The sequence below is a fragment of the Haliotis rubra genome, unplaced genomic scaffold, assembly GCF_003918875.1.
Source record: "Haliotis rubra isolate DU_JTF1 unplaced genomic scaffold, ASM391887v1 Scf2, whole genome shotgun sequence".
In the NCBI taxonomy this organism is placed as follows: Eukaryota; Metazoa; Mollusca; class Gastropoda; order Lepetellida; family Haliotidae; genus Haliotis; species Haliotis rubra.
Genome location: NW_025766002.1, coordinates 3,229,812 through 3,257,596, shown reverse-complemented (window position 1 = coordinate 3,257,596; position 27,785 = coordinate 3,229,812). Strand labels below are relative to the sequence as shown.

The 27,785-nt window shown below is 39.5% G+C and overlaps 1 protein-coding gene across 1 annotated transcript; it reads left to right on the top strand.

Moving 5' to 3' along the window:
- Nucleotides 1-1,266: 1,266 nt before the first annotated feature.
- On the top strand, nt 1,267-24,718 carry LOC124275265 (trissin receptor-like). Its single transcript, XM_046710746.1, has 3 exons — nt 1,267-1,351; nt 13,702-13,862; nt 23,308-24,718. The coding sequence occupies exons 1-3, from the start codon at nt 1,267-1,269 to the stop codon at nt 24,526-24,528; spliced, it is 1,467 nt and encodes a 488-aa protein (XP_046566702.1). The 3' UTR covers nt 24,529-24,718.
- The last annotated feature ends 3,067 nt before the right edge of the window (nt 24,719-27,785 follow it).

The window sequence follows — 27,785 nt, the reverse complement described above, 5'->3', positions numbered from 1 at the left end:
TTATGGTAGAACACCTTTGGTCTGCGAATCTCAGTTTAGTTGCCAGAGGCAAGACATAACTGACATATTGATCAAAACCCATTCCGACTATAATTTCACCACATCGATAATCTTAACGCAAGGATTTAGGATTTGTTTCTCCTAATGGTAGAGCGTGATAACAAGATAACAATATTACTTCATCTGTGTCAAAAGCATGAGTGGCCAAGCCGTCTTGGACTAAGGAATTCACCGTTAGAAGTGCATTCCTAACGCATTACAAAACGTGTGTTCGTGAGTTCGGTTTGTCCAGGTTGTTTCTAGGTTTAACAGAACCATACCTGTACTTCCCCTGTGGATTTAGAGAGCAACAGAGCCAGGGCGTCAGAGACTTCGGCATGTGGAGGTGCATCGCTAACGCGTTACTAAGCATGTGTTCGTGAGTTCGAATCCCGGTTTTTTTCCCTGGACGTACTGGTTTCACCAAGTGGTAACCTCTAGGACCTACAGAAGGGCCGGCGGGGTAGCCTCGTGGTTAAAGCGTTGGCTCGTAACGCCGAAGACCCGGGTTCGATTCCCCACATTGGCACAATGTGTGAAGCCCATTTCTGGTGTCCCCCGCCGTGATATTGCTGGAATATTGCTAAAAGCGGCGTAAAACTAAACCCAGTCAGTCAGTCATCTACAGAAGACAATACAGTCCATAACAACAGACATGATGTGGTATGCGTCAGTACACACACTAGAATGTTCCTCATCCTTAGCTAAGTTTAGCATATTTAGCTAAATAATCAATAAGAATTGCTGACAGTATATTTCCCTCTATCTGGTGGTGATGGAACTCTTCTTTGTAGCCGTTAATAATATTAATTTCAGGAATCTAGTACACATCTCTGTTCATAATACACCTTCAGGGCTGTGTCTTTGTGCGACATTGAGACAGGGCCAGTGCCACATCGCCTCAGTGCAAATATGGCAAGTTATAAATGTCAGTGCTTTCAGAGTCTGCACTTTCAGTGAAACAGTTCCATGGTAACCTTTACATAATTAAGGCTGGATGCTGTTCCAGGTCATCTCAACTTATGTTCTTCTAATGAAGGTGGTGATTAGATACTCACACATCTAACTACCACAAACAGTGTTGATATTGTTGTTAAATTCGATCCCGATAACACCAACGTTACTAGTTGAAATATGTTATCTTCAAGATATGTCTTTTTTAATAAAATTTCATTAAGAGAGTGAGTGAACAATTATGTCATATCTCAAATGAATGGACGTTGAAAGATGGCAGTTGCTGTTGCCCTACTGAGCGCTCGTCATCAAGGAGATAAAACAGGTAGTAAGCAGCTGGTGATCTGGTATGATCTCAGTGGGTTTGTACTATAAAATCGACATAGGCCCGTACTAGTTCTAACACACACACGTTAATACGAGACTGTTTATTCGTGACATGACGTAATTATAACACTGACTCACTACTTCGACGTTCCAGGGAAACCCCTGGAAACACAAATACATGAGGACCCTTCAATCTTGTATTGCCATACATTGGGAAAAGTCACAGATTATGGCTGCATGGACCTTCACGATTACTGTACGATCCATCCCAAGGAAGAAAACAGATGTACCTCCAAGCTATCGTATTATAGACTCTAGCTGTCTATACCAGCAATGACAGTCTTTACAAATCCATGACTTAACCGCAGTACCTAATTGGCATATCGTTATTATCTGATTCACTTTTCAATGTTCGGCCAATTGACCGCTAAAAGTGGCGTAAAAAACACATTTGCTTACTCATTCATCTGCACTACACTACAAAGAAGACAACATCTATTTTTAAGGAAGGTACCTTTAACAAAGTATTTTTGACAATAAGGAAATATTAATTTATTTTATTTCATTTAAAAATATATAAGCAAAGATCAAATGCATCAAAATGTCATCTGACTGCCTCATATTAAAAAATTGTTTATATAAATATTGGTATTTGTTTAAACAAACAACTTCATTATCCGTCAGGTAATGGGATAATGTATTTTAGAAATTACAATTACAATTTCACTATTACTGCAAGCGACAAATCTTACACTTGTGGTTCACATTGACAAAGAATTCGCATGATCGTTAATTTCTTTAATGTTGAAAACGTACCGGAATGCATTGAATCTGCTTCCGGAAAACCATTCTAATGTGCAATAAATAATTGATGATATTCAGGCGCATGTCGAACTTGATGGGACCGGCGATGATAAAGGGTATGTGGACGCCCATTTACAGACGTTAATTCCAGTGTTATGCCACTCATTTGTCCCGTTAATTAGAGACATTTCCATTTCAATATACATCTACTATCTGTCTCCTGATGCTGATTAAGAAGGCTATGTAATTATCATCTTGTCCCTTGCAAATGTCAGTATGGCGGGGTTGATATCCAGACTCAAGTAACGGATCACATACATGAACATAGTTCGATCAAACGGACTTCGCTGGTGGGTTGGGACACGGAGTCGCCTAAGGCGCCGCAGTTCGGTGTGCAGAGTTGTCTCCATTGAGCATGCCACAAACCTATGATCGTCCGTTCAAATCCAGTCACAACCAATATGTATCTAGTAGGTTTATCAGCACAATTTTCGAGGACGTGGGTTTCACCAAAGTTTTTAAACTGTATCACTGCAGGATTTCCTCGAAGCTTATAAGTTGGTATACAGTTCAAAATGGCGTTAACTTCACAAACTCACGATTTTCATGCCAATTATTCTTCCGACCAACAACATTAATGAAAAGGCAATGAAAAACAATTAGCGTTCACTCATAAAATGTTATTGAGTTAAAAAATCAAAACCCAGCGATGTTCTTAAGTACTCAGTTTCCATATAAATCAACCGAAAGTCTACCCAATTCATTATGTATCCCAAATGTCCGTTGGGCGCCTGTTTTGTAGGATCGCTTTGATTAATGGTTCGCAGCAGCTATAAGAGCGACAAGGACCTCACCCGAAACTAATTCCGGAAGACAAGATTAACACGCACTGGAGATTTCTCTGACCCTTGTCAATCAACATATGAGGTAAATCACTGTTTGAATAAAAGTAATTTTCAAAACCAACACAATCGATTTCTCATCACTCAGCAAAACGTCGAATCTAAGTACACGACTGGAAAAAACGAATAGGGGTCATTTTTCATTTGCTATGCAAATCCTTTCCTCCAAATCGAAGGTAGTTGGTCCACAACTAAACAGCAAATTTTCCTCAAGGATTGGAGCGTAATCACCTCTCCTTATTGTGCCCTTCAATGCTGAAGCTCCTCAAGCGCAGGGAATAGAGAGTTCTAGTAAGGTCTGTAATAACAGTGATTCAAACAGCGACTGCGAGAACAGTAATGGCAGCTCGCGGGAACGACATCAACGTCTTTAGAGCGTCTGGAATGATTAACTAACTATTAATTAGAATGTACATGATTGTCATTCTCAATCACACATCGTGTAAATACACCTGTCGGCTCCTCTCCTTCAGGGATTGATTGATACTTTCAAGTTTAACGGAGTCGTGAGATGAATGATGGTATAAGTGACACATGTTTTAGTGAGGCAAAGTGTCCACATAATTTATTAATGACATATGTTATTTTTAAATGGAACAGCTCTGTTTGGCCTTCAGTGAAAAGAACTATTGTCCTAAAAAGTCATTCCTGGCTGTTTTCATTTAGGAAAACGTTCATCTTGTAACGTGAGATGTAATGAGGGATGAGTAAGGTAAGATTTTGCTCCCCTTTATATACATGAAAAGCTTCTATAAGTCCCTTTAACACTCGGATTCTGGATTCATTTTTCACGAAAATATGTGTATAGTTTTGTGACCAAAGATGACCTACGGCCAACTACTTAAACGAACAATGTCTTCTTGTACTTGTAATTACGTCAAGTTCAACGACACACTCATCAATATTCCAGCTATATGACGGAACCAATTCAACAAGTCTGACCCCCGACCCCGTTAGTCCTATCTTACAAGCAGGGGTTGCGGAAGATCTCGAAAGGAAGATCTTCATCTGTTTCAAATTAGTCGCAGTTGTCATGGCTCTCGTATTGAGGCTGTATAGCGAACGACACTTTAAAGCTCTTTTTAGCCCTACGGAAAGGCCTTCAATGTCCCTGAACCACATTATTTTCCCTTCCCCAGCCCTCCCTGAAATTCACTTTCTAAATGAAGCAAGTCTAGATTTCCCGAGGTTCATCTCCCAACTCACTAGGGCTCCTTTTCAGTTTAAATAGGTTTATTTGTTATATCAATATTATAAAGATCAATGTAAATCGAGATGTTGTCAATGTTTTTAAGCAGGACTGAAGTGTAATAATCGGTAACATAACAGTCGTATCTTGTCCCAACAAATGAATTTTATCAGCATATACTCTGTACTCGCATCATACATTTGGTGTTCTCTATTTCAGTATTGGCTGGCAGGGCTTTCATGAAATCCCTGAGCCGATATTTCAGTAATTTCATGAAATCCCTTGAAAGTTTAGGGAATAAATGAAATCCCTGGGGGTCACAGTGCTTTCACGGAATCTCTGACTCTTTTAGGTTTTACGTGAAATCCCTGGTTTCACACATTCCCTGTAACAAATGTATATTCATGGACAAAGGGTTAATCTAGGTGATTACATGTGTTTAAGTTTAGCCTGTCTGCGGCTTCATACACATCAACAGCAATTTGCCTTGAAATACGTTTAGTGAACTGGGAGTTGTCTCCCTTGGTAAAACAGTGCGCCAAGACATGGCGAATGTAACTTGATCTTGAAGATAAAACTTTTATTTTTAATGGACATTCACGTCATCTTTTCGACCAAGGACCAAGCATAACAGGCTTCAGCTCGGGAATCAACGCGTTAAAGCAAGTTTTAACTGTTTCATGTAATGGCTACCATTGTCCAAGGCGGTGGGATAGCAAAGTGGGTAAATCTTTGACCCAAAGCACCGAGTTCGATGTCGGACATGGGTACAATGTGTTGAGCCCATGTCTGCTGATCAAGACGTGATATGTGTGGATAATGCTAATAAACACTCACCATGTTCCAACATTTTACATATATCATCATTGTTTAATTAATATACTGAGTCAAAAAAGAAACTTCACATTCTTTCTACAGGGCACTATAAAAGAACAAGAGATGGTAAGATGGTTAAATTGTTATTATTTCATTGCTGAGATCTGTGTGATGTACTCGATACACTGACAGTGCCATAATCAGTTCCATTAGGCTACACCGCCGTTCCAAAACATGGGTATACAGAATGTCAAGTTACAAGAATAAAAATGCGAAATGTCTCAGTTCAATATCGTGTATGGCCGCCCCGCGCATTCACCACTGCCAAACACCGTCTCCTCATCGACTGCCTGATGCTTGTGAACACGTGGTTGGGGATTCTGCGCCATTGCTCTTGCAAGGCAGCGCCAAGTTCCTGTAAATTCTGAGGTTGGTTCCTAAGACCACGAAGCCTTCTCCCAAGTGCATCCCAAACGTGTTCTATTGGATTAAGGTCAGGGGACCTCGATGGCCAGTCCATGACGTTGATTCCAGCGTTTTGAAGGAAATTTCGTGTCAACATCGCGGTATGCGGCCGAGCATTATCATGCTGGAACTGTAGTCCTGGGCCATGAGCCGCCATGAAAGGAACGAGTTCAGGGGTGAGCACCTGGTCGCGGTAAGCAGCAGCTGTCAGGTTTCCACGGATGACCAGAAGTCGGGAACGGTTGTTCCCACAGAAAGCACCCACACCATGCAACTTCCGCCCCCGAATCTGTCGACTTCCTGTACACAACATTGGGCATACCGTTCACGACGTCGTCCCCAGACTCTATGCCTGCCGTCTGCGAATCTGAGGGTAAGCCTGGATTAATCGCTAAAGACGACTCGATTCCAGTCTCTCTGGGTCCATCGGAGGTGACGTTGGGCCCACAGCAGACGTTGACGTTGATGAAACGGCGTCAATATTGGCCCACGATATGGACGTCGAGAATGGAGATTGGCAGCCCGCAACCGATTTCGAATGGTCTGTGAGGACAGTCGACCTCTAAACATCTCAGCCCTGGTTCGTGTAGCCGGCAGAAATCTGTCACGTAGGTGACGTAGGACGATTTGACGGTCTTCTGCTCGTGACGTCACACGTGGACGACCCGACCTTGGGCGATCAGAAGTGGTGCCAGTTTGTTGTAGACGGCCTCGCAAGTCATACACAGTACGACGGCTGCATCCCATTGCTCTTGCGACGTCAATAACAGATCTTCCCGCTTGCAACATGCCAACGGCACGTTCACGTTGCACATTTGACAATCGTGGCATTTCAAGTACCGTTAGAACTGTGGTTTAAAAGTGTTTTTTCAATTCTTGAGGCCAATGCAAACACGTGCTTATGAAGAAAACTTCGATGCGAAGATCACGTGATCGACTGCACGTGCAAAACCTGATTTGGCACTAACGTAATTTGCACGACGAATGGATGGGTTTGAGTGGGTTTTGCTAACGTTTTTCTAGAGTCGAAAGATAGGGATCCCATTTCGGATACATAGATGTATCATCAGAGAAAAATTATTCATTATTTTTCAAATTACATTTTGTGAAGTTTCTTTTTTGACTCAGTATATTTGGTCTGACGTTTCAGTTACGTATCACTACTTGACCTAATGACCCGTGATAATCCGAGTTAGAAATGGTCTTCAGTAACCCATGCTTGTCGTAAGAGGCGACTAACGGGATCAGGTGGTCAGGCTCTCTGACTTGGTTGACACACGTCATCGTATTCCAATTGCATAGATCGCTGTTCACGCTGTTTATTATTTACAGACCCCAGCAATATAGCTGGAATATTGCTGTGTGCGGCGTTAAACAACAAACCAACCAACTTAAACTAATTAATATCACATAAATGTCGTCTTTTCTGTTTAAAAGCTATAACTAATATAGTATTAGGAATAATCGTACTCAGATATGGGAGGAGGCAACATTTATATGTAGATGTAGAAATGTGAGTTGGTTTAGCGTGTCTTCCAACCGTATTTGTGTTATACAATGACGTGTCTGGCAAGTGTACAAGGGAACAACTAAGACATACATGTTTTTGACAAAAAGGGTGATATCTGGCATTACTATCTGCCATGATTCATCCTTCACCCAACACTCCCACCCCGACTCCCAGAATATATTCCTGGTCCGCCTTACGGACGCAACTCTTGAATCAAACGTCTAATTCTCATATGTGCATATATACATGAACGTAGAAGACACAGGTGTTGTCTTCCCAATCTAAAGCTTATTTGATTAGGTGTCTCATTGTTTCTCACTGAGACAGAAGTCTATTTGAATACTAAATATGTGAATATCAAATTTATTCATGACGATGCTCATTGAACTAGTATAATTTGTAGCGCAATGAGCATACCTTCTGGCGTGGAGTTTAGCGCATTACAAATGGACTCATTATCTATTCTAAATGTAAATCATGAGACCTTTTCTCGAACAACTCAGCTCAGTGTTTCATAAACACATGCTCATAATTTAGGCGGAATCGTATAATCGACTTTTTTCTTATGATTACGGAGCTGTTTCTATCGCTTTCCTCTTAAGTTGATTATTTGTAGCAAAAGCGAAATCAACAATGAAACAAATAACGCAATTTGTATTGTATTCCTTTAGTGTTACAGTATGAAAATATTACATATTTGCCCCATATGGTTTTCTATGACAAACCAGTAATTATATCTAACAATCTACCATTTTAACTGAACAAAACTCCATAAGACTCTCGCCGAAATCGTATACAATGTAAGATCTCGACATTTTGAATTTCTTTTCTATCAACGAAATTCCAAGTTTCACATCCATTCAGTAGAATTGGTTTAGCCATGACCTCAAAAGGTATAGATGATCTTGTATAAAACATCTTGCTGAAGATCACAGAAGTCAACGTTAGTTAAGTGTGTGGTGTTAGTCTCACTGTAGTGTAAAAAAGACACTACCTTTTAGCCATAGTAAACCCTGCTTCTCGTCAGTTAGTAAATTATTATGCAAACAAACATAAAAAGTATGTTTTAAACATTTGTGTCACTTAAAAGGTGAACAGTCACATCGTTACAATGTTCCTGAAATCTCATTGTTGACAATTACATTGACCAGACTCTCGTTCTTCGAGTTCAAATACTGTCTCCACGTACACCAGGCGAAAACTAAAATAGTATCTAATTGTATCATAATGTAAAATAACGTATCTATTGAATTCAAACGGTTATTTAGTTCACTTGGAATTATTAAACAATAAAAAACACGGTAATTTAAACTGAAGCTATTAAGATGTCACTTTCAAGCATTATAATAAGAGATATCCAGTGAACCTGAATGTAACTTGAATAACATGGCACGGTAACCATCTCTTGCAGTCTTTCCTTGTTAATTGATTGAATCATTATCATTAGACATACATTGCAAAACTAACGGGCCAAACGACCAGCCTCAGTGAGAACAGCGTCTGCATGATGCTATACATGACTTCCTGCCAGCCTGGCGATAATTCAATCGATGTATTGATTAGATATTTGTCGGAATTAGTCAGACGGCCTTTCGTGTTTTAGACATACACTACGGTCCGTTTAGCATCGATGTAAATGTGCCAAAGGGCAATAAATTACCTCTTTCTTTGGAACTCTTCGATGTTCTGCTAAGGATCGGAATTTATTGGCGTTTCAACAACTGGGAAGTGGCAGAAACCTTGTGAGAAGAAATACATCATAATGCCTTAACGTTGTTGTCTGTTGAGATCAAAGCATTCCACTCTTTCCATTGGGCAATGTTCTGTTATTCCTTACCCTTGAAGGCCATCAAATACACACAAACCTTTATTTCACATATCTTTACGCTCATAAATTGAACACTACAAGACTCCCTACGTCTGAAATCTGTGTAATGAGACTCAGTCATCACGTTTCCAAAGTCTCATGTGGTACATTTCCCGAACACCATATTCGTTTCTGTATAAGAAAGCATCACTTATTGTAAAGACGTAACATCTAACATGCCTATGCTCTCTGGAGAGTCGACGTAGCGTTGGGATCACGTTAGGTTAAGAAGGTAATGCTGGATAATATTGGGATACTCAGCACTGATGATTAGGCGTCTGGCTTGGGTATCGTTGTCTGTGTCTTGTTCCATACTACTCTGGCAGCGACCGGTCATAATGACATCAGCTAAGTTATTTCAATACATTATCTTTCCAGGATTTATAGCGCCTCGACATCAATATCGCCTCGATAAAATAGTTATTTCATATTTAAGGTGCCAAGCAAAATACAGAAAGCGTTCAAAGAATTGAAGCATTAAAGGTCAGCACTAAAGATCAGCCGTTTTAATAGTCTCAACACATTTCTTTCATCTCACCATAAACACAGCTAGTAGAACATATATAGAATATTAACAAGTTAAAGCTATTAACATTTCAATATTATTTCAATGGAAAGTAGTATTTCTGCAGAAGGTAGATGGAATTTGCCGTGATGTCAGTTTCGACTGACTGGCCTACCATCATAATTCCATTTATTAGTGCTATTCTGGTCTCGTCACATGATGTTTATGTACGAATTCATAATAATTTTGCGGACCATTCTTCCTAAACCATTAGGCAAATGGTTTTGTTTCAGTAAAGTCTCCAGCCATTACGTATTAATACGTCTAGAAATCTCCTTAGCTCTGGATTTGGCGTTTGTGAACATGTGGCTGATTATAAGATCTTAAACACACAGTATATAGAATGCTGGCGGCGGGTACCTCGTGAGACTAAGTAGGTATATGAGCTAAATATGTACCTGCAGTCTGTGTTAATAATTGCTGACCGCCTAGGTTAGCAATGACACCGCCGGTTGACATTTTCTGATAACAAATACAAATAGCACATTCGACACTACAGAGATGGCAATTTTTTTGTCAAAATATAGATTTTGTCATCTCTATACCACCAACTTCTAGAAAGCCACTCAAACAAATCATTCGACACTACGTTATAATGTTTATTGACATCGTAGCAATAATGACGACATTGGGACCCAAGCAAGCAAATCGCCTACTTAGAAATGATGGCAAACAATTCGTGACGGCATCCGTTTACTTGAGAATTGGGGCGGTTGGGTAGCTTAGTGATTAAAGCGTTCGCTCGTCACGCCAAAGATTCCCCACATGGCTACAATACATGAAGCCCATTTGTGGTGTCCCCCGCCGTGATACTGCTGAAATATTGTTAAAAAGCGGCGAAAACTAAACTCACTCACTCACTACTTAGGAACTTCTGTTGTACTTCTCAAGTCCCAATGTCAGTCTCCAGTGAGGTCACAAGGAAATGAAACTAGTTATGATCAATTCGTTTTACCGTACAGTATATGTGAAGTGACATTTGACGACGCTTTTGGTTACAGGAAACTCCGAATCCCACTGTATATGCCGTGTACTTGGGATACATTCACCACCTTACTACGACCCTCATGCTAAAGCTCACCGAAAACACTTCCTCCCATAACAGGATTTCAACCCTATTTGACAACGAAAATTACAAGGCTATTTTGTGGTCTAATGCACGTCCAAAGTCATCAATCATTGTCCCTCGCTGTCAATTTTCGACCAGAGATGAGATTATAGATACGTCAAGTTAAAAGGTTATATTGTTCAGAGACTAAAATTAGGCGACGAAAATGTGGGACACTTTGATAAACTATAAAAATATCACAACTCGTAGGCGTCCTAATCGCCTTTAGGTACAATCACTGTCCAATTGAAAACATACCAGACTCGTTGTATGCTTATCCAGCAACTGCAAACAGCACATTGACGCAGAGACGAGGAGTCTGTTCCTGGACATGTGGTATACACACTATGCTTCAACACACATTCATTGACACCATATCTAATGACCTCAAAGATGCCCACAAACACAATCATTTACTCGGAAGGTAAAAATGTGTCGATGCATTAAACATCATGTTCAACTTCTTGACTATGGACGACACGGTTTGGCTCTTAAGACATTTTGTCTGTTTGCTGTCGTAAACGATTGTTGCAGTTTGGAACCTAATAAATGCATTTACTCCAATCGCCTATTTCATAATGAACAATGGATGAACATGATTTCCCATACGTGGAATATGGATCGATGTTACCCATCAACTGTCAACCTGATGTCGGGTTGCGCTTGACATTTTCATAGAACTATGGATTCCACTCTGTGTTTTGTCAGTTGCTTAAATTTGTTTTGATTTTCCAAATACCGAAGGACACAGACTTTTGAGACATTGAAGAATCGGTAGACTCTTTGGCTGGTATAAATGGCTAAATTATACGCACTGCATATTGTGGAATGGCGTGCTCTTAGAACTGTTCGCTCGAATGCAGATTTAGTATATTTTCATTGACATTTGACTAGCACATTGCCACACACAGTTTTGCTTTCTTCCCTTATTGGTTCTACTTCAGAACGGTGCGTGCAAGATATCCACCGACTTAATGATATATTTTTTACTTCTTAAAGTTTGATGGTGCTTAAAAAGAGGATCAGTGGCAAGACCAAATTTAGACCAAAAATAGCTTACCCAAGGCATATATGTTAAGTCAGGTAAGTCACGTAAAACTTAATAAGCCGGTATGGATATCGAAGCTCTACAATAATTACACTTAATTCACTACCGTCTGTTTCTGGAAACCACCTTCCGTGTTAACAGTACAGTGATACGTTGCATTCAGGGTATAGATTATTTTGGGAATTACCTATAAGAGCTGATGATCTTGTACCATATATACTTTTTGTATGGTCATATGCCCCGACTTCAAAATTCTTTTTTCTAAACTTTCGTTATTTGGAAGTAAAGAGGCCAAACCACATGTTCACAGTGGTAAATATAACCTGAAATTTAAAGCCCCACAGGCAATTAGTGGATTGCTTGCCGACAATTTGAGGCAAATGTCTTCGTTTATAATACTTTGAATTCGTTGTTTTATTATGTATTAAAAACTAAAAGACACTGCAAGGTGAAGATTGTTTGCTGTATCTTGGAATATTTTTACCTTAGTGATACTGAAATCTAAAGCTAATCAAATATTTAGGAACACTTGTTACGCCACTGCATAGCCTATAAATGTAACACAATTTGTAAATACAATTGCCAGAAGTCGCTATTGCTGATTACTAGGAAGCCTTGAATCGCCACTTTTATAAATCTTCATGTGATCTTTTGGCACCATGCTCGTGCTCAGGGTAGGTAACTACGCCCTGCGTCCTGTTAAAAGTCCATGACTAAATATAAGAGACAAAACATCTAAAATATTCACTAGCAACCTTTGCTTAATAACAAAAAATACCATTCTTATTCATGAGAATCGAGTCAAAAGTCGATTGTACGATTCTGACTCGTGACCCCTTGTTTTGAATCAATATCAAATAGGGATGATATCAGGAAACCCAGGTTCTATTCCCCACACGGGTACCATGTGTGAAGCCCATTTCTGATGTCCCCCCGCCGTGATATTGCTGGAATATTGCTAAAAACGGCGTAAAACTAACTTCATTCACTCAATCAATCACTTTATTGAACAAAGCACAACTCTTGAATATAAATACCCGGAAGAACTGAATCAATCCGAATCAATGTAATTTGTATATACGAGAGATTAAGTGAGTGTTGTATATCACAAGTAGTAATGCAGCTGTACTGGTGTAGACTCATAAGGCAAACCGGTGGCTAGGGGCATCAGCAAAGAACGAATTTCTGACTAGTAGATGATGCTTCTCAGTTGGATTAAAAATTTTAATGTCAAGTATGGCTTACGTGGGACATGTTCATACGCTGCATTGACGCCGTGCATTGTGTCCAATACATGAATCAAATGTGTTCATGATATGTGTGTGTAGCATATTTTATGTTTCGGATTAGTCCCATCCGGGATTCGAACCCACACCCTCAGAGTCAGGCACCTATTCGCCAGCACACAAAGTCAGCCGCCTAACCCGCTCAGCCACAGCCACGGTGGAGGTCGCGGTTGCTGAGCGGGTTAGGCGGATGACTTTGTGTGCTGGCGAATAGGTGCCTGACTCTGAGGGTGTGGGTTCGAATCCCGGATGGGACTCAACCTAAAATAGTACTAGAATTTGTACTTTACTAAGAAAGTGTAATCCCAAATATAACATATGGTACATTTGTCTACTTTCTAAATGGCATTGCGTAATCATGTGTGTGTGGGTGTGTATATCTATGTGATGTGTTTCTCTCTATGTGTGTGCGTGCGCGGGTGTGTAGATATATAATGGGTGTATATGTATGTTTGTGAGTCGATCGCGATGACATATCTGTATTTCACAATCTGAACGTGTGTGTGTGTGTGTGTGTGTGTGTGTGTGTGTGTGTGTGTGTGTGTGTGTGTGTGTGTGTGTGTGTGTGTAGCACATCAGTATTTCATAATCTGATCTCTGATCTTATGTTTCAGAGAGTCATTAGTGACCAATGATTTGCCTTTCACACTAATCCTTTTTTTTACTGCGGGATCGGCTGGTTGCACAGATTATAATCCTTGACCTGCCAGTATCAAATAATCAAGAAATGCCGTCAGTGTTAACATTAAACTGAGCGTGCCAAACACATGCTGTTCGTAGAGATGAATATCCAAACTAAAAAAATCACATATTTGTTTCAGGAAATGTAACAGTATTGATCGTCATCATCAAAAACAAAAGGATGAGGACACGGACTAACTTCTTCTTGGCCAACTTGGCAGTGGCAGATTTCCTTGTCGGCATCCTGTGTATCATACCAAACCTGTCCGTCAACCTTTCACCGAAGTGGGTTCTTGGCCGCGTAAGTGCTATGTCAATGCAGCGTTATTTCTCTATGTCTCTTTGCTTAGATGTTCGATACTTGTTACGGTTCTAAACGCTGATGATACATTCTTAAATATAAAGAAACGTATGGGACATAATGTGACTGTTGACTTTGTTAACTCATGAAACATTAAATACAAATGCAGTGGTTTAGTAAACGATATTGGTTACATGTTCGTGAACTGATGTAGTGCACAAACGATTCCTTGTTACATTTTTGTAGACTATAAACCATTGTTTACAAGATAAATAATCGTCCTAGTAAGTTTTATGTGCTTCACTGACTAACTGTCGATCTACTGGAAAAAGCAATCTGACAAAACTAAAAAAATAGTCAAATGTCATTGTGTCGAATAACTCGGCCCTTTGAACTTCGACATAATAGTAACTGACTATTGCATAACGCAAGTTTATAAAAGCACCACAATCCTTGCCATAATCGTTACAAATGTCTAAATGTTTTCCGAAGTTCGACGTGAGGGGAACATATATGTCTTACTATCACCAGCAGAAAAAAAACGTGTATTTGCTTTTCCCATAGTTAGACTATTGAGCTAGCGCTGCTTAACGTATCCGCATGTTCTATATCAAGTGATCGAATGGGACATGGGGAGGGGATGGGAGTAGCCGATACATATTGGATCCTTTCACGTTGCAAGAACCAGCTAGTCCTGGTTTGAATCCTAGATTTTTAGCAAAATGATAATGACAATGACTTTAATTGATATGGTACCCCTACACCCCCATGCCCCCCATACATAATATTTTAGCCCTGCGTTACTGTGCCCAAAAGATGACAGGCTGCGTTAGAAGGGAAATATTTTCTGGCAATGAAATCAACCCAGAAATCATTTACCAATGGCAACAGCAGTTAGACGGAACGGCACACATTGTTTCGACAATTTGGCACATAAAATCACTATGACATGTTATATATCATATGATGTAGAATTAAGAGAACATTTGATCCCCCAAAGCATACCAATATATATAGCGACCATTAACGCCTAGCATCAGGTGTTGCAAACAACATGGTCGTATTCCCTATTTTATTGTAGAGTTGTTACGTTACAAGATACAGCCACTCTACTGGGATATGTGTTCAAGCACTAATGCTCACTACGAGGTCCTTTTTGCAGTCTAACAGCTTTTAACACTATCCACTCTCATATGAGCATAATGACTAACCACTGGAAACTCATAGTGACAAATTAAACCCTCCGACTGTGTGAGAGTCTATGAGACAGTTTCATTTATGAAATTACTATATAAATGATAGCACAGCAGTTAATACAGGCGAGTACTGTGTGTCTTCAGTATATTTTCTATAGTATTACAGATGTCAACCTGATGTATTAATGGTATAGACAATGTCCTAATTATGTTGGTGGAGTTTCAGCTGTCGTTGGGAAAGCTTGTGCTAATGGTAGATTGAAAGCATACAGGCCAACAGGGAAACCAAAAGTGGCATTCACACTACGAGCTACTTTGGGAATTGACGCCAGAAGCCGTTGTTGTGTGGTCAGCGTTGTCCACGAGTCTATTAGGAGATTAACATATTGTGTTTTCAGTTTAGAACAAGGTTACATGTAACTTCAAAACTGAATTATGAAGCGAACAGGCAGCGATTCAAGTCAGAGATCAGTGGAGTTATTTGATGCCTGGTAAATCAAGCAGAATCGAAACTTCCATATTTGTGGTCAAAAGTTGCTAAAAACCAGAATTGTTCCAGCTGTATCACGTCGTTCTGTAAATAATGGCCTCTGCTCTATACAAACCATTGGCTAATAGAATGCCAAGTCTGTGCTTGAAGGTTTGCTGACCTCATCAAGACATTACTATGGGCAACGTAGGAGAGTAGTAAGACAGCACACATCAATCAAACTTTGGGGCGGTGGGATAGCCTAGTAGTTAAAGCGTTAGCTTGTAACGCCGAAGACACGGGTTCGATTCCCTACATGGGTACAATGTGTGAAGTCCATTTCTGGTGTCCCCCGTCGTGATATTGCTTGAATATTGCTAAAAGCGGCGTAAAACTCAACTCTCTCACTCAATCAAGCATCGTTGTTCCGAAGTTTGATGTGTCGGAAATACGACTGGCTTCCTACGTATTCCTTTTTTATTCATCATTTTGTCGAACACCGGATAACTCGAAGTATTTACTTAGGTGCTTTCGACTTCGACACAACAGTGTTTGGGTGTATTCAGTACAACCAGAAATTATTGAGAATTTAAAGATTGTAATTTTTTTACATTTTTCACTCATTACTCACGTATTAAATGTGAATATTAGCAGAACATAACTCCAGATTCAAAGACAGGTAAACAGTTAGTATTTTGTCAAGTCACCATGGGCACCAATGCAGGCTTCAATGCGGCGGGGCATACTACTGATCAAAGAAGTTAGTTAGAAAGTCGTGGTCCATGCTGTCCCAATATCGGACCACCTCTTCTTTCATTTCAGCAATATTTTGTCAGATTTTTCTTATTGACACTTTCCTTCATAAGTCCCCAAACATTTTCTATCGGATTTCGGTCAGGGCTATAGCTTGGCCAATCTAATAATGTCATATTTTTGGTCCAAAATCAGGCCTGTGAATGCTTTGAACGATTTTTTGGGTCGTTGTCCTGCTGGAAAATCCCAAAAATGTCCATAGAACACGTGAGCAGATGAAAGTAAATGTCCCTCGAGAATATCTGTGTACTGCTCACTGTTCATATTCCCTTCAAATACACAGATAGGCGTTGCCCCTAACACAGATATGCCAACACACACGTTAAATTTCGAACTGTACTTTGGGCGCTGATACAAAAAAATTCAGTTTGTTTGGTCCAGAATATCAGTGTATTAGGAAACAGCCACACAGAACTTTCATCTGAGAAAATCACATTGTCCCAGTTATAATTTCTATGCTGTAAGCACCAGTTCAACCTTAGCTCCTTTTGTTCAGGTTTCATGATCGGTGATGGAATTCCTCGACATTTCTGCCAACCCATTGCATGCAGCTCAGTTCTAATTGTCTCCTTACAGACAGCCACAGTTCCTCTATCAATCATATCCAGCCTTAAGTTTTCTAAACTCCTTCGTTTGTTTTTAGAAACAAAAATACCAAGCCGCCTCCTGTCACCGACAGTCAATTTTCTGGGCCTACCTGCGCCTCCCTGGTGCTCAATGCCATATCCATTTGCAATATTTTTCAAAACGCGATAAACAGTGGACAAAAAGATGCCTGTTCTACTTGAAATCACTTTAGCTGATCTGAAGTCCTTGTTATAATTCTCTAAAATCAACTTCCTCTTCTCTAAATCATCCATACTGAGGATCACTGAAAATGTCGTCTGCTATCCAGTAAACAAAGGGGATAACTCTTCACAAACTAATGAAAAGGGATTAACAGAGTTGTCTCTCTTGATTGAAACCATGCACTTGATAGCTGGTCAAGGTTGTTTATACTAGAAATCCAATTATACATATTCCTAAAATTCTCAATAATTTCTGGTCATACTATATACCCCAATGATAATTGTTCTCTCATTTGTGTGTCGTTTAAATAGAGTATCGGGTCGAAATGATTTTATGTGACTTTTTTAAAACAGTTGTCAAAATATATATATCAGCAGTTTAAAATGCTTATGACACATATACAGATGGGAACATATAAGTAAGGGAAGGAAACGGTTACACGAGAAATTGGCGTATACTTCTGTTCATATCCAAGAGATAAAACTATATTTAAGAGATACATTAGCCAGCTTTAAGTCAGTCACATTCGTTATTGACATGAAACTGGCCAGTATAACGGATTGCACACTTTAGTTTGTCATGAGTATTCTATTATATATTATATACATGTGTTTGACTTAAACCTACAGCACTGTGATGTAAAACTAGTACTAGATGTTTCTTAAAGCACACACTTTAATTCGCTCTAATTAACAATCAAAACGGAGGATTGAGTTCAGACTTGACAATAGTGGTTAACACAAATTGGGAAATCACATTTGGAGATCACACAAACATAATCACCACAAAAGATATGTTTAGGATACCTCAAAGTCAGTATCGTGTGTGGCCTCTATGGGCATCGATGACGGCGTTGCATGGTCTATATATGGAATGAATCAGCCGGTTGATGAAGGCCATAGGCACTTGGGTCCATACTCTGCGAAATACCTGATCGAGTATAGCCGCACTTGTCGGCCGTAGTTGGAGGTTATTCAGTCTTGTTTGAATCTCATCCCAAAGGTGTTCTATTGGACTTAAATCCGACCTGAGTGCAGACCATTGAAGGGTTTGGATGCCATGTTGTCTTAGGAAGTCCAATGCTGCTCTGGCAGTGTGAGCATTGTCTTGCTGGAAGATTTGGGGTCTTGTGACTTGGTCAATATAGCAAGCAGCTGTCAAGCCATTTCCTCGTCCTCGACCGAGATACTTGAACACCACGGGGCCATCTCCCTGGTTCAGACGATTGCATCCCACACTATGATGCTTGGACCACCCCACGAGTCTCTTTCACATTTCTCCATTGTTGATAACGCCAATTTCGATGCTGAATTGCCCATTGCAGTCGGTTTTGGTGGTGACGAGCGGTGAGGACAAAACCACGATAAGGTCTATGACAGCAGATGTTTCTTCCAGGCAAACGTCGACGCAGAACAGAACAGAACAGAACTTTATTGCTTGTCAGGCCGTAACACAACTGCATATGAAGATCACAGTGATTATACTAATGTATACATTTTGGTGACAGGGCTGGAAGTCTGAGTTTAAGGCATATAAGCTACAAGTAATAAATAGTAGTACATAATACTTTCTTTTACACAGAGGACTTACATCTAGATTTTCACATACATTTTACAGAAAAAAGTGACTTTATAATTCACTTTCCCAGTGACTTGTACCTGGACATGACAGTGCTACAAAAAGTACATAGTTTTCGTAGTTGATCATTTTTTCATTTTGAAACAATTGACAAAATTGGTCTTTTGTAAAAGTAAGGTTTAATAAATCGGTTTCTGGAATCAACAAAATAGGGACATTCTAAAATTGCACGGTATTCATCACCGACAGAGGTTTTACAGAGAGTACATATACGCTCGTGTAGAGGTACATCATTCCAACGGCCGACCTCAACTGGTAGACGGAGATTAGATGTACGAAACAGAAGCAATTTATTCTAGCTGTTTTGTGGTCAAATGCTTAAATAATTTTCAAATCCAAATTGTGTCTTAAAGATCCGGTTATTTTTTGCCTTTGAGGAATTAAACATATCTGAGAACCAAGTCTGTACATACTGATCCTCTACCCTTACTCTGATTATGTTTGTAAGAAATGACAATGAATCATGGTCCTGGTTGTACCATATGTACAAGAAACCTGTCTCTGTGAAAATAGACTCCAGACATTTTATCCATTTATGTGGATGATTTCCCAAGTAAGGATCAGCATACATGAGTTGAAAAAACGCAACAGATACTTTGTTTTCTCTACCAGTCCGCAGACGTGCCCAAAACATAACCATTCGTGTATATACAGATATATAAAGCGGTTTTCGTCCCAACTCACTTATTGTCAATTCCACTTGCTTTGTGGTTTTTCATTTTGGAAATCGCTTTATCTATCTCGCATCTATCAATAGGTTTGTTAAGAGTTTCGTCACTTTCGATGGATTGTCCCATTTTCATAGTGTCTTCTTCGTCATGAGTCATAAACAAAACCCAGATTCAGGTTTCTAAAATGTTCGCCCAAAACTTGATCTGGTAATTTTTCATCCCTGTACTGTATCGGCACTAATGGGTCTGTTGTGAGTCCCAAAGGTCTGGCGTACTGTTTCTGTCGCTGATGGTTGCGCACAATCTGTCGGTCTTGACGTTATGATGCTACTAAAGGTCGCCCACTGCGTTGACGGTCTTTGATGCTGTTAGTGCCCTGATACCGCTCCTGCAGTCGGTAAATTGTCCTAACATGAACATTAAAATGATTGGGTACCCTCCGAGCAGTCTGGCCAACTTGCAATCGTCCGAAGGCTTGGTTCCTCTGATCTCTTGTAAGTCGTGGCATGGCAATTGTGTCCAAACAAGAATGATTTCAGACCAGTTTGGGACTAGCTTTCATTGGTAGGGTTGCCACGATATACACGTGCATTTTCATTTTCACGAATGTCATACGAAACCTTCTACCACGTATGCCTTTATGTGCGTTTGGTGTTTTATCAGAAAACACATTGATAGATGCACAATTTGGATTGAAAAACATGTTAACAAAACACCACCTTGTAAAAACAAAATTTGGCATTTGGTTTTAAAAGGAGACGTTTCTTTTTGCAGTTCAGTGTATTATATGCTGATGATGCCAAGTATTACTACTTTGAAACCAAGACAATAAGTCTATCCCTTCAGCTGGCATGCAGCACCTCTTCGATACCAATGCGGTAATTAAACTATCAATCGTTTCAGTTTGGGAGTAGTACTTGTAAAGACAATTTGCCCAACTTCTCAAACCAGGCCTTAGAGATACTGTAAATCACATTACTAAAGCTCATTTATTCGTAATTGTTTTCAGTTATTACTTATGGGAAGTCACAGTGCTGTAAAGATACTTAAAGACGTTTGTTTAAAACGTGTAACCTTATCGCAATGAACCTTTCTTTCCTACCGACATTTTAAACGAATTTCATAAAAAAAGACATTTTTCTCTGCAGTCGTTCACTCAAGGCTAAACTAACAACTAGTATCTGAAATGAACATACTTTACAGAAAAAAAAGGTTTATAGTTAAAAAATAAAATGTAATGATAAAGAGCTCTGAGATTTTTTTCAGTTTCAGAGACCCTGAAGCTGTGGAAATCCAGACTTGCCACATTTTCTAGACTTGCGTGGGCTTTCTTGGATATATTTGCTTCGGGATCTGTATGACAGACTAGCTCAAGGCATACTGCGTCATGTAAAACCATCTAAACAGTGGCTTTGAACTTCTCTTTTCTCTTTTACCGACGCCCCACTTACATTATGTACATTTGAGTTTGTTTCACTGAAAAGTTTAACTTCATAAATGAAGCTATCCAACTGTAATTATTGCCATTAACTTTTGAAATTGAGCTTTATCAAGTCAAAGTATTAACGACCTTGTAATTTTAAGCCACACTCAATGTATCTAAGGTACACGCGGCTATCTGTAGACAATCGAGCCAGTCAAACAATTGATGACAGGCGTCGATGGGGTTGGGTGTCGATGGGTTTCTTCACTACATCGATCCAGTGTTGTTGGAAATCAAAGAAACAACTGAGAAAACTTATTCATTGTCTGATCTGGATTTAAACAAAGAAATTCTGAATTGTGGCAGTTTCTGAATCGAGATGTGAGACATCCGTCGAACAATTTACGATCAGTTCCAAGTTATGTTGTATAGATATCTCAATTACTTAGGTACGTTGTTTTCAAAAATCACGGAAAGGCACATTTTGTTTGCTACTAAACTTTTCAATCAAGGAAGTCAACTGGAAATGACATTCATTGATGTTTACTTTGGGACCAAGTATTTAAAAGTCGCTTTTTTGAAAATGCAAATTTCTTCTGTGGATTGAGAAACCGAATGTGTAAAAATGTATGTTTTTTCATCATCAGATTTTGTAATGTTCGCACAGTCAGCAGGTTTCTATTTCCCCCACATCTGTCTGTTTAAAATCGAGTATTCCCCAGGTAGACCAGTAACTTATATTTTTAGCAAGGTCACTGTGAACTGATGCACTATCAACTAAGTCCCCGAGCCTGACGTTCCAATGCTGTTCAGTCGCGCGGGATTGTCGCTTATGAGAAATGGATGTATATGTCCATCCTGTTAACTTCTGTTTGGAGGAAATGCCACGTTTATATTTCTTAGTTGCTTTTGAAAACGAGACATGACAATCCTTTGCTTGTGCTCTTTGTTTTGTTATTGCTTGCTACACGCACATGCTGGAAATACTGACATGGAATGTAAGAATATAAAAACATATGGTGCTTGTCTATAAATATGCATGTACCGAAACCCCATAAGGACCGGATTACGCCTCTGAAACCCTGGATTGCTAGTTGTAAGAAGCGTCTGAATTACCTCCCATTTGTTTCCATTCGTTTTGAACTTTCTTTTTTGGTTCTTTTTTAAATCGAATATCGTTAAGACAGAAGAGTAAACGATACTTTGAGTAACATCCCTTGACGTCGAGGTTAGGTGACTAACCCTATATCGCCTCTTACAGGATATACTTAGCGTCCTTGAGTGCTGCCTTCTGATGGGGGAATGTCGGTTTGCGCAGCTGGCGATATATACACGCACATGCTTCAGGTGCTGACACGTACATTAGACGAAACAACAGTTATTGGACACCACAGGGACCGGATTATGTCCCAAGAACCCCATCGCTGGGCCTAAGACGCGATTTACTTACATATCCATTCACATACGTTTCCACCTGTAAGGCTCAACACCATTTTGACTTTTTCTTCCTGTGGACTTTGTTTGACGAGTTTTTCCACACGGAAAATCCTCTGACATTTGAATTTAACTACAACCGAAAGGGTGATAATGGTTTGTGACCTACCTGAGTGGATCTTACATGCTGTGGGCAACTATTCCTCTGGTCCCAACTTTCATATTTATTGTCCGATTGGTCAAGAGTGTAGAAGACGTTAACGGTTTTGTTAAAACCAGGAACTGGTACTGACTGACTGACACGGTAATACACAAAGACAGATACTTGATAAATTCAACAAAGTAAGGATAAGTGGCACTTGACATATTATATCTATGCACACTTTCAGTCACTTATCCACCAATCATCCTGCTGGGATAATCAGTTAGAGTACCTGTAAAAATAATCATAATGCTTGTAGGAACTAGAAGCAGCAACGCAGTTAGGGTAATTTGTAATGAATATGCATCACACGATATATTTGAACTCCTACACTCAAACAAAGAAAGTGCTTCTTGGAAACAATGACAGAGTCCTGACAACTCCTGCACAAAAGTCATAATTCTAAACTCAAAATATATAACACTATAGTTTTCGAAAGGCATTTAGAAGTTGGACGAACATGAAATTAAACATTACACGTTTTATAGATAAAAGAATATAAGAAAGTAGTTATCTATAATACGTGTCATGTATTCATATAACAGTAGCTGCCTAGCGAGTGTGGTTACAAATCCCGTAACCTGGCACCTTGATGAGTTGTGTGGACAGATGGATAATCTTCAGAACTACATACTTTATATCATAGTTACTGTTAAATGAAAGTTTAACAATAATGTCAAAAACAAGGTTTTTGTCAAACAATGTAAACACCCAGCCCCGTCCTTATTTTATGTGAAATGGGCCATATCAATTTCAAATTCAGTATTATTTTGGTTATGAAATTTATATTATGTGTGTTCTCTTTTACAGGCAATGTGCAAGATTTATTACTTTGTACAGAACATGAGCTACACAGCTTCAATGTTGTTTCTCGCCGTCATCGCCATTGAACGTTACGTTGCCATCATGTATCCCCTACGGTCACGTCAACTCTTCACCAGCGTTCGACTCCAGATAGCCCAGGTCTTCATCTGGCTCGTTGCATCCGCCTCCAACGTACAATTACTGTTCATCTTCGATATCCACGGCACGGGGGGCTCCGACGGTACTTATAGCGAATACTGTTTTCACACTGCTTCTATATTCACAATGCGAGCTCTCGCTACGGTCAACATTGTTCTTTGGTATACGGTCCCTCTCGGAGTAATGGCGGTTGTGTACACTCGCATTTCCATTACATTATGGTCCACAAGTAAAAACGCTTTGGTTCAGTCAAAGGAAAGCGATCCCCACAAGAAAGAACAACATATAAGTGACAAGAAACATTGTTCGTGTGTAAGGTTGAATGACAGCCACAGCAGTGATCTCGACGACAAAGAAGTAACAAAAGTAACATGTAATACAGGTGTTACAGAAAATAGTTCCTCGTCTGAGACACGAAACGAAAAAAGCTTAAAATCAAACCTACGTAACGGAAACACGAACAGCAACTGCTGTCATGATGGTCGACGTTCTCCGAATAAAGTCAGATACTGTCTTCCCCACGACAAAGACCATGCATACAAGCAGGAAAAGAATAAATCGCATCTGTCAACTAGTCAATCACTGTCGCCATGGCAGATCCGACGTTCCACACAAGCCCGTCAGTCACCTAAACTTTCAAAACGTGACTCGCCCAATTCGCTCAAAATGGAGGTATCCACCGACATGTACAGTGAAGTGACATTTAGTGAAGACACGGACAGTATTAGGAGCCGGGTCTCTGTAAGGAGGCCGCGCAATACACGGATGAGTTCCCGCAAGGCTCTGTCCTCGAGACGTCGGGTTATTAAGTTGCTCATGGCGGTTCTAGCCACGTTCGCCATTTGCGTTTTGCCACATCACTTGCGCCTTCTCCTTCACTACTGGCAAGTATTCCCAGGACCAAATGTCAGCCTCTTGCCCCCGATAACATCCATAATGCTCTATCTCAACAGTGCCTTGAATCCCCTTCTGTATTGGTTGTTTTCAGACAGCTTTCGACGGAGTTTCAAGGATACGTTTTTCTGTTGCCGGAAAATGTCTAAAACTGGACGTTACACCGTCACTTAGAATATATTGACGGACAATGGTGTTTCATTCTATGTGATTGACAAATACATCAATTCAATACATTATTAAAAGTGTTTCCATTTATTGAAATAACTGTGAAAACTGACTTTTCAGGTGTGACATTCGTGGCGTGAAAACTGGTCATTGTTTTGTAGACGAACGTCTTGGGGTGATAAGGAGACGAAATATGTCCATACAGTACATGTTGTAGTGTTTTTGACGACAGACATATCCACAAGCTCAACCCTCGAGCTTTTTCTGGTTGAAGGTCCGTGGCATATTGTCGTGTATAAATACAAGTGTTCTACTATATAGTGCTTGTACATTAACATGTTGTTTACAATATCGGGTATTATACATATATGTCAAGTGTCTACGTTATATGATGTTTTGTGTCTTATAGAGACAATCTCCTTACCCGAACTGAATTACCTGAAATAGCGTATCGATTGAATTGCACGGTTGAATTATTTTCACTCAGTGATCCAGAGATAGATTCATTATATTCCGTTTAGCCACTTGAATTATAGTTAATGAGTGTATTTGTACATGTATCCTGTGCTATAAGCCATGTCTTTCATAATGTTATAGTACCGGTGAACAGAGAGAGAGAGATGTGTTACTGTTATTTTGTCTGATTGGTAAATTGCTCAATCAGTTAGATTAAGTATATGTTTGTCATATGTTTGTGTTGATCATGTGTTACAGAGGGCTACTCGTTGTATTGTTAAGTTAGTAGCCGTGTTTGTGGTGTTCTTGTAACATTGGCCACACAGGCAAAACAATCGTGATATGTGTGATAGTTATGCAAAATTAGATTGGTGATTCTCCTTTGTAATACTGAGCTATATATGCGGAAGTGTCTGGTTTAAAACACATTTACATCGCATTGTATATACCGGAGAAGATCCGGGTTAGAACTGGTCTTGTCGTAAGAGGCGACGAGCGGGGTCGGGTGGTCAGGCTCGCGAACTTTGTGGACATCGTACCCTAATTGCTTATGTTGTTGATTACTGGATTGTCTGGTCCAGACTCGATTATTTTCAGACCGCCACCATATAGCTGGAATATTGCTGAGTGCGGCGTTAAACAACAACAAACAAAACAGTTACATGTATATTAAACCAACACTATACATTCTTCAAATCAAAACCACAGGCATGTCTCCAAAACATTAGAGGTCGTGACACCCAGTATTTCGCGTCCAATAGCATATTAGTACATTAAGGCACGGAGCTATAGTCTGTTTGCAGTGAAAACGTACCGATGAATTTCACTTTAAACAAAAAAGTAAATCAAATAAAGTGAAATTAAGATTGCGAATCCTCATAATTTTACCTTGCCAGATGAACTTTAAAATCTCAGAGTTTTATACAACTTAGGATAAAAGTTGTTTAACAAACGATCATAGGTTCAAATTGCTATAATTAAAATCGCTATTTTGAACCACTGGGATATTACATGCATGTATGGTAATTTCGATAGACAGCCCAAACTAAAAACATAATTTATGCAACCACATTGGTAAACTGAACTAAATGGATGCTAGTTATAGATAGCTTGTCGTTACATGAGCTTTAGTCTGGGTTTTTCATAATAATCATGATAATCATATGCTGTGCTGTGACAACAAACTCAATGTCTCAATGTCCGATGTACTCAACTCACTGTTATAATAACTTTTAGTTCAGTTTTAAAGTTCAGATTTCAAAAAGCAGCATTGGCCTTTCTTCGCTATCCAATTATACTAGTAATCAATTTCTTTTGAAGAATTTCCATGGATATTTAAGCAATGCAATTCGAAGCTGATAGAGTTTCTTTGTGTGTGGCAATCCTTGCGTTGATTTCGGCAAGGTTGATTTCTGAAACCTGAGCTGTAAATTAAAAGTCAGGTTGTATCAAAAACACAGCATTAGTTTTGTTCTCAGTAGCTTTTCGATTTCATTCCCCTTCATGGAAACTATCACGTCAAAACTTTAAACAATGTTTTTGTGGATCATATTGAAATTAAATCCACCATTGAAGCATAAAATATCAGCACTTCGCGCCAACAACACATACACAGACTCCGCAAAGATTCAACTGCACTAAGGTCACACAAACAATATGCTCGGCACTGTGAAAAAACTTACATGAAATCTATGTCTGTTATGCGTTTCAGATTTATACTGAAGTAACAAGAATATTTGATCACAGTTTGAAGCAGGATCATCGTTTAGTAAACAGCAGATACTGCCATGGATCATCGCGTGAAACACGCATTGGTAAAAGCCGCCGTTTCTCGGTGTTAATCGATATACTGTGATTTATTCGGAGTTGATGAAATTGGACGTCCTGGTCAACATTTTATCACATCATTTGTTGCCCAGTCAAGCAAAAATGTCAGGGCACGACATGCGTGTCTTTAACGTCAAATGGCGAGCACAACAACGGCGATAGTTATCTCCCGGGTCCTGTGGATGAACTGTTGGCTGATGCGGTGTCAGGCTGGCATATACAGGGGGTATTATATATGTGTAAAAGTTCAGTAATTTCAGAAAAGTAACAAGATCATTGCTCCTCACTTAACACCTGTTAAGTCCGTAGCTCTGGTTGAGAACGGCCGTGTATTTCCCGGCTACAATTCGTTGTACTTTACTTGTGCTAAATTGATGGTAACTCAATATATTTGGCAATTTCCAAGGTATAGATCACTTCATCTTCTGAGTGACTTTGGTTTCTGTGATACTATTTCGAGAGGTCACATAAACTTTCACTTCAACCATGTTAATAGTGGTAGTGAAAGAGTAACTGACATCCATGCCTTCGTCTTCGGTGTCATGGTAACACATTGACAACAATGCACGCGGTCACTCATTTTGATTTACATAATATAATGGTTCCGCTACATAAGAATGTATAGTATATTCTATGAATATGTTGATTTAGGCACTTTGCCTCGTATTCAATATATTTTTTATGGTAAACTAACTGTACAAGGAGCATTACTTTAGGTACATGAGGTCAATTAACCTACATATGGGATATATATTTGCGAAATAATTTGAAATCTTCTTAAAATATGTTTACTTATTATAAATACGACAACACAAAACAGTATGAAAGTAAACGATGTCTATGAAATATGACCTGAGACTTCGCAATCCAACTGTAACGCTGGGGACCGAAGCGTCATATAAGACATATAGCGTCAAATTACACAAGATATATCTACTTCTTAAATGAGAACACGAACATTGACATTGTATTACGTTCCC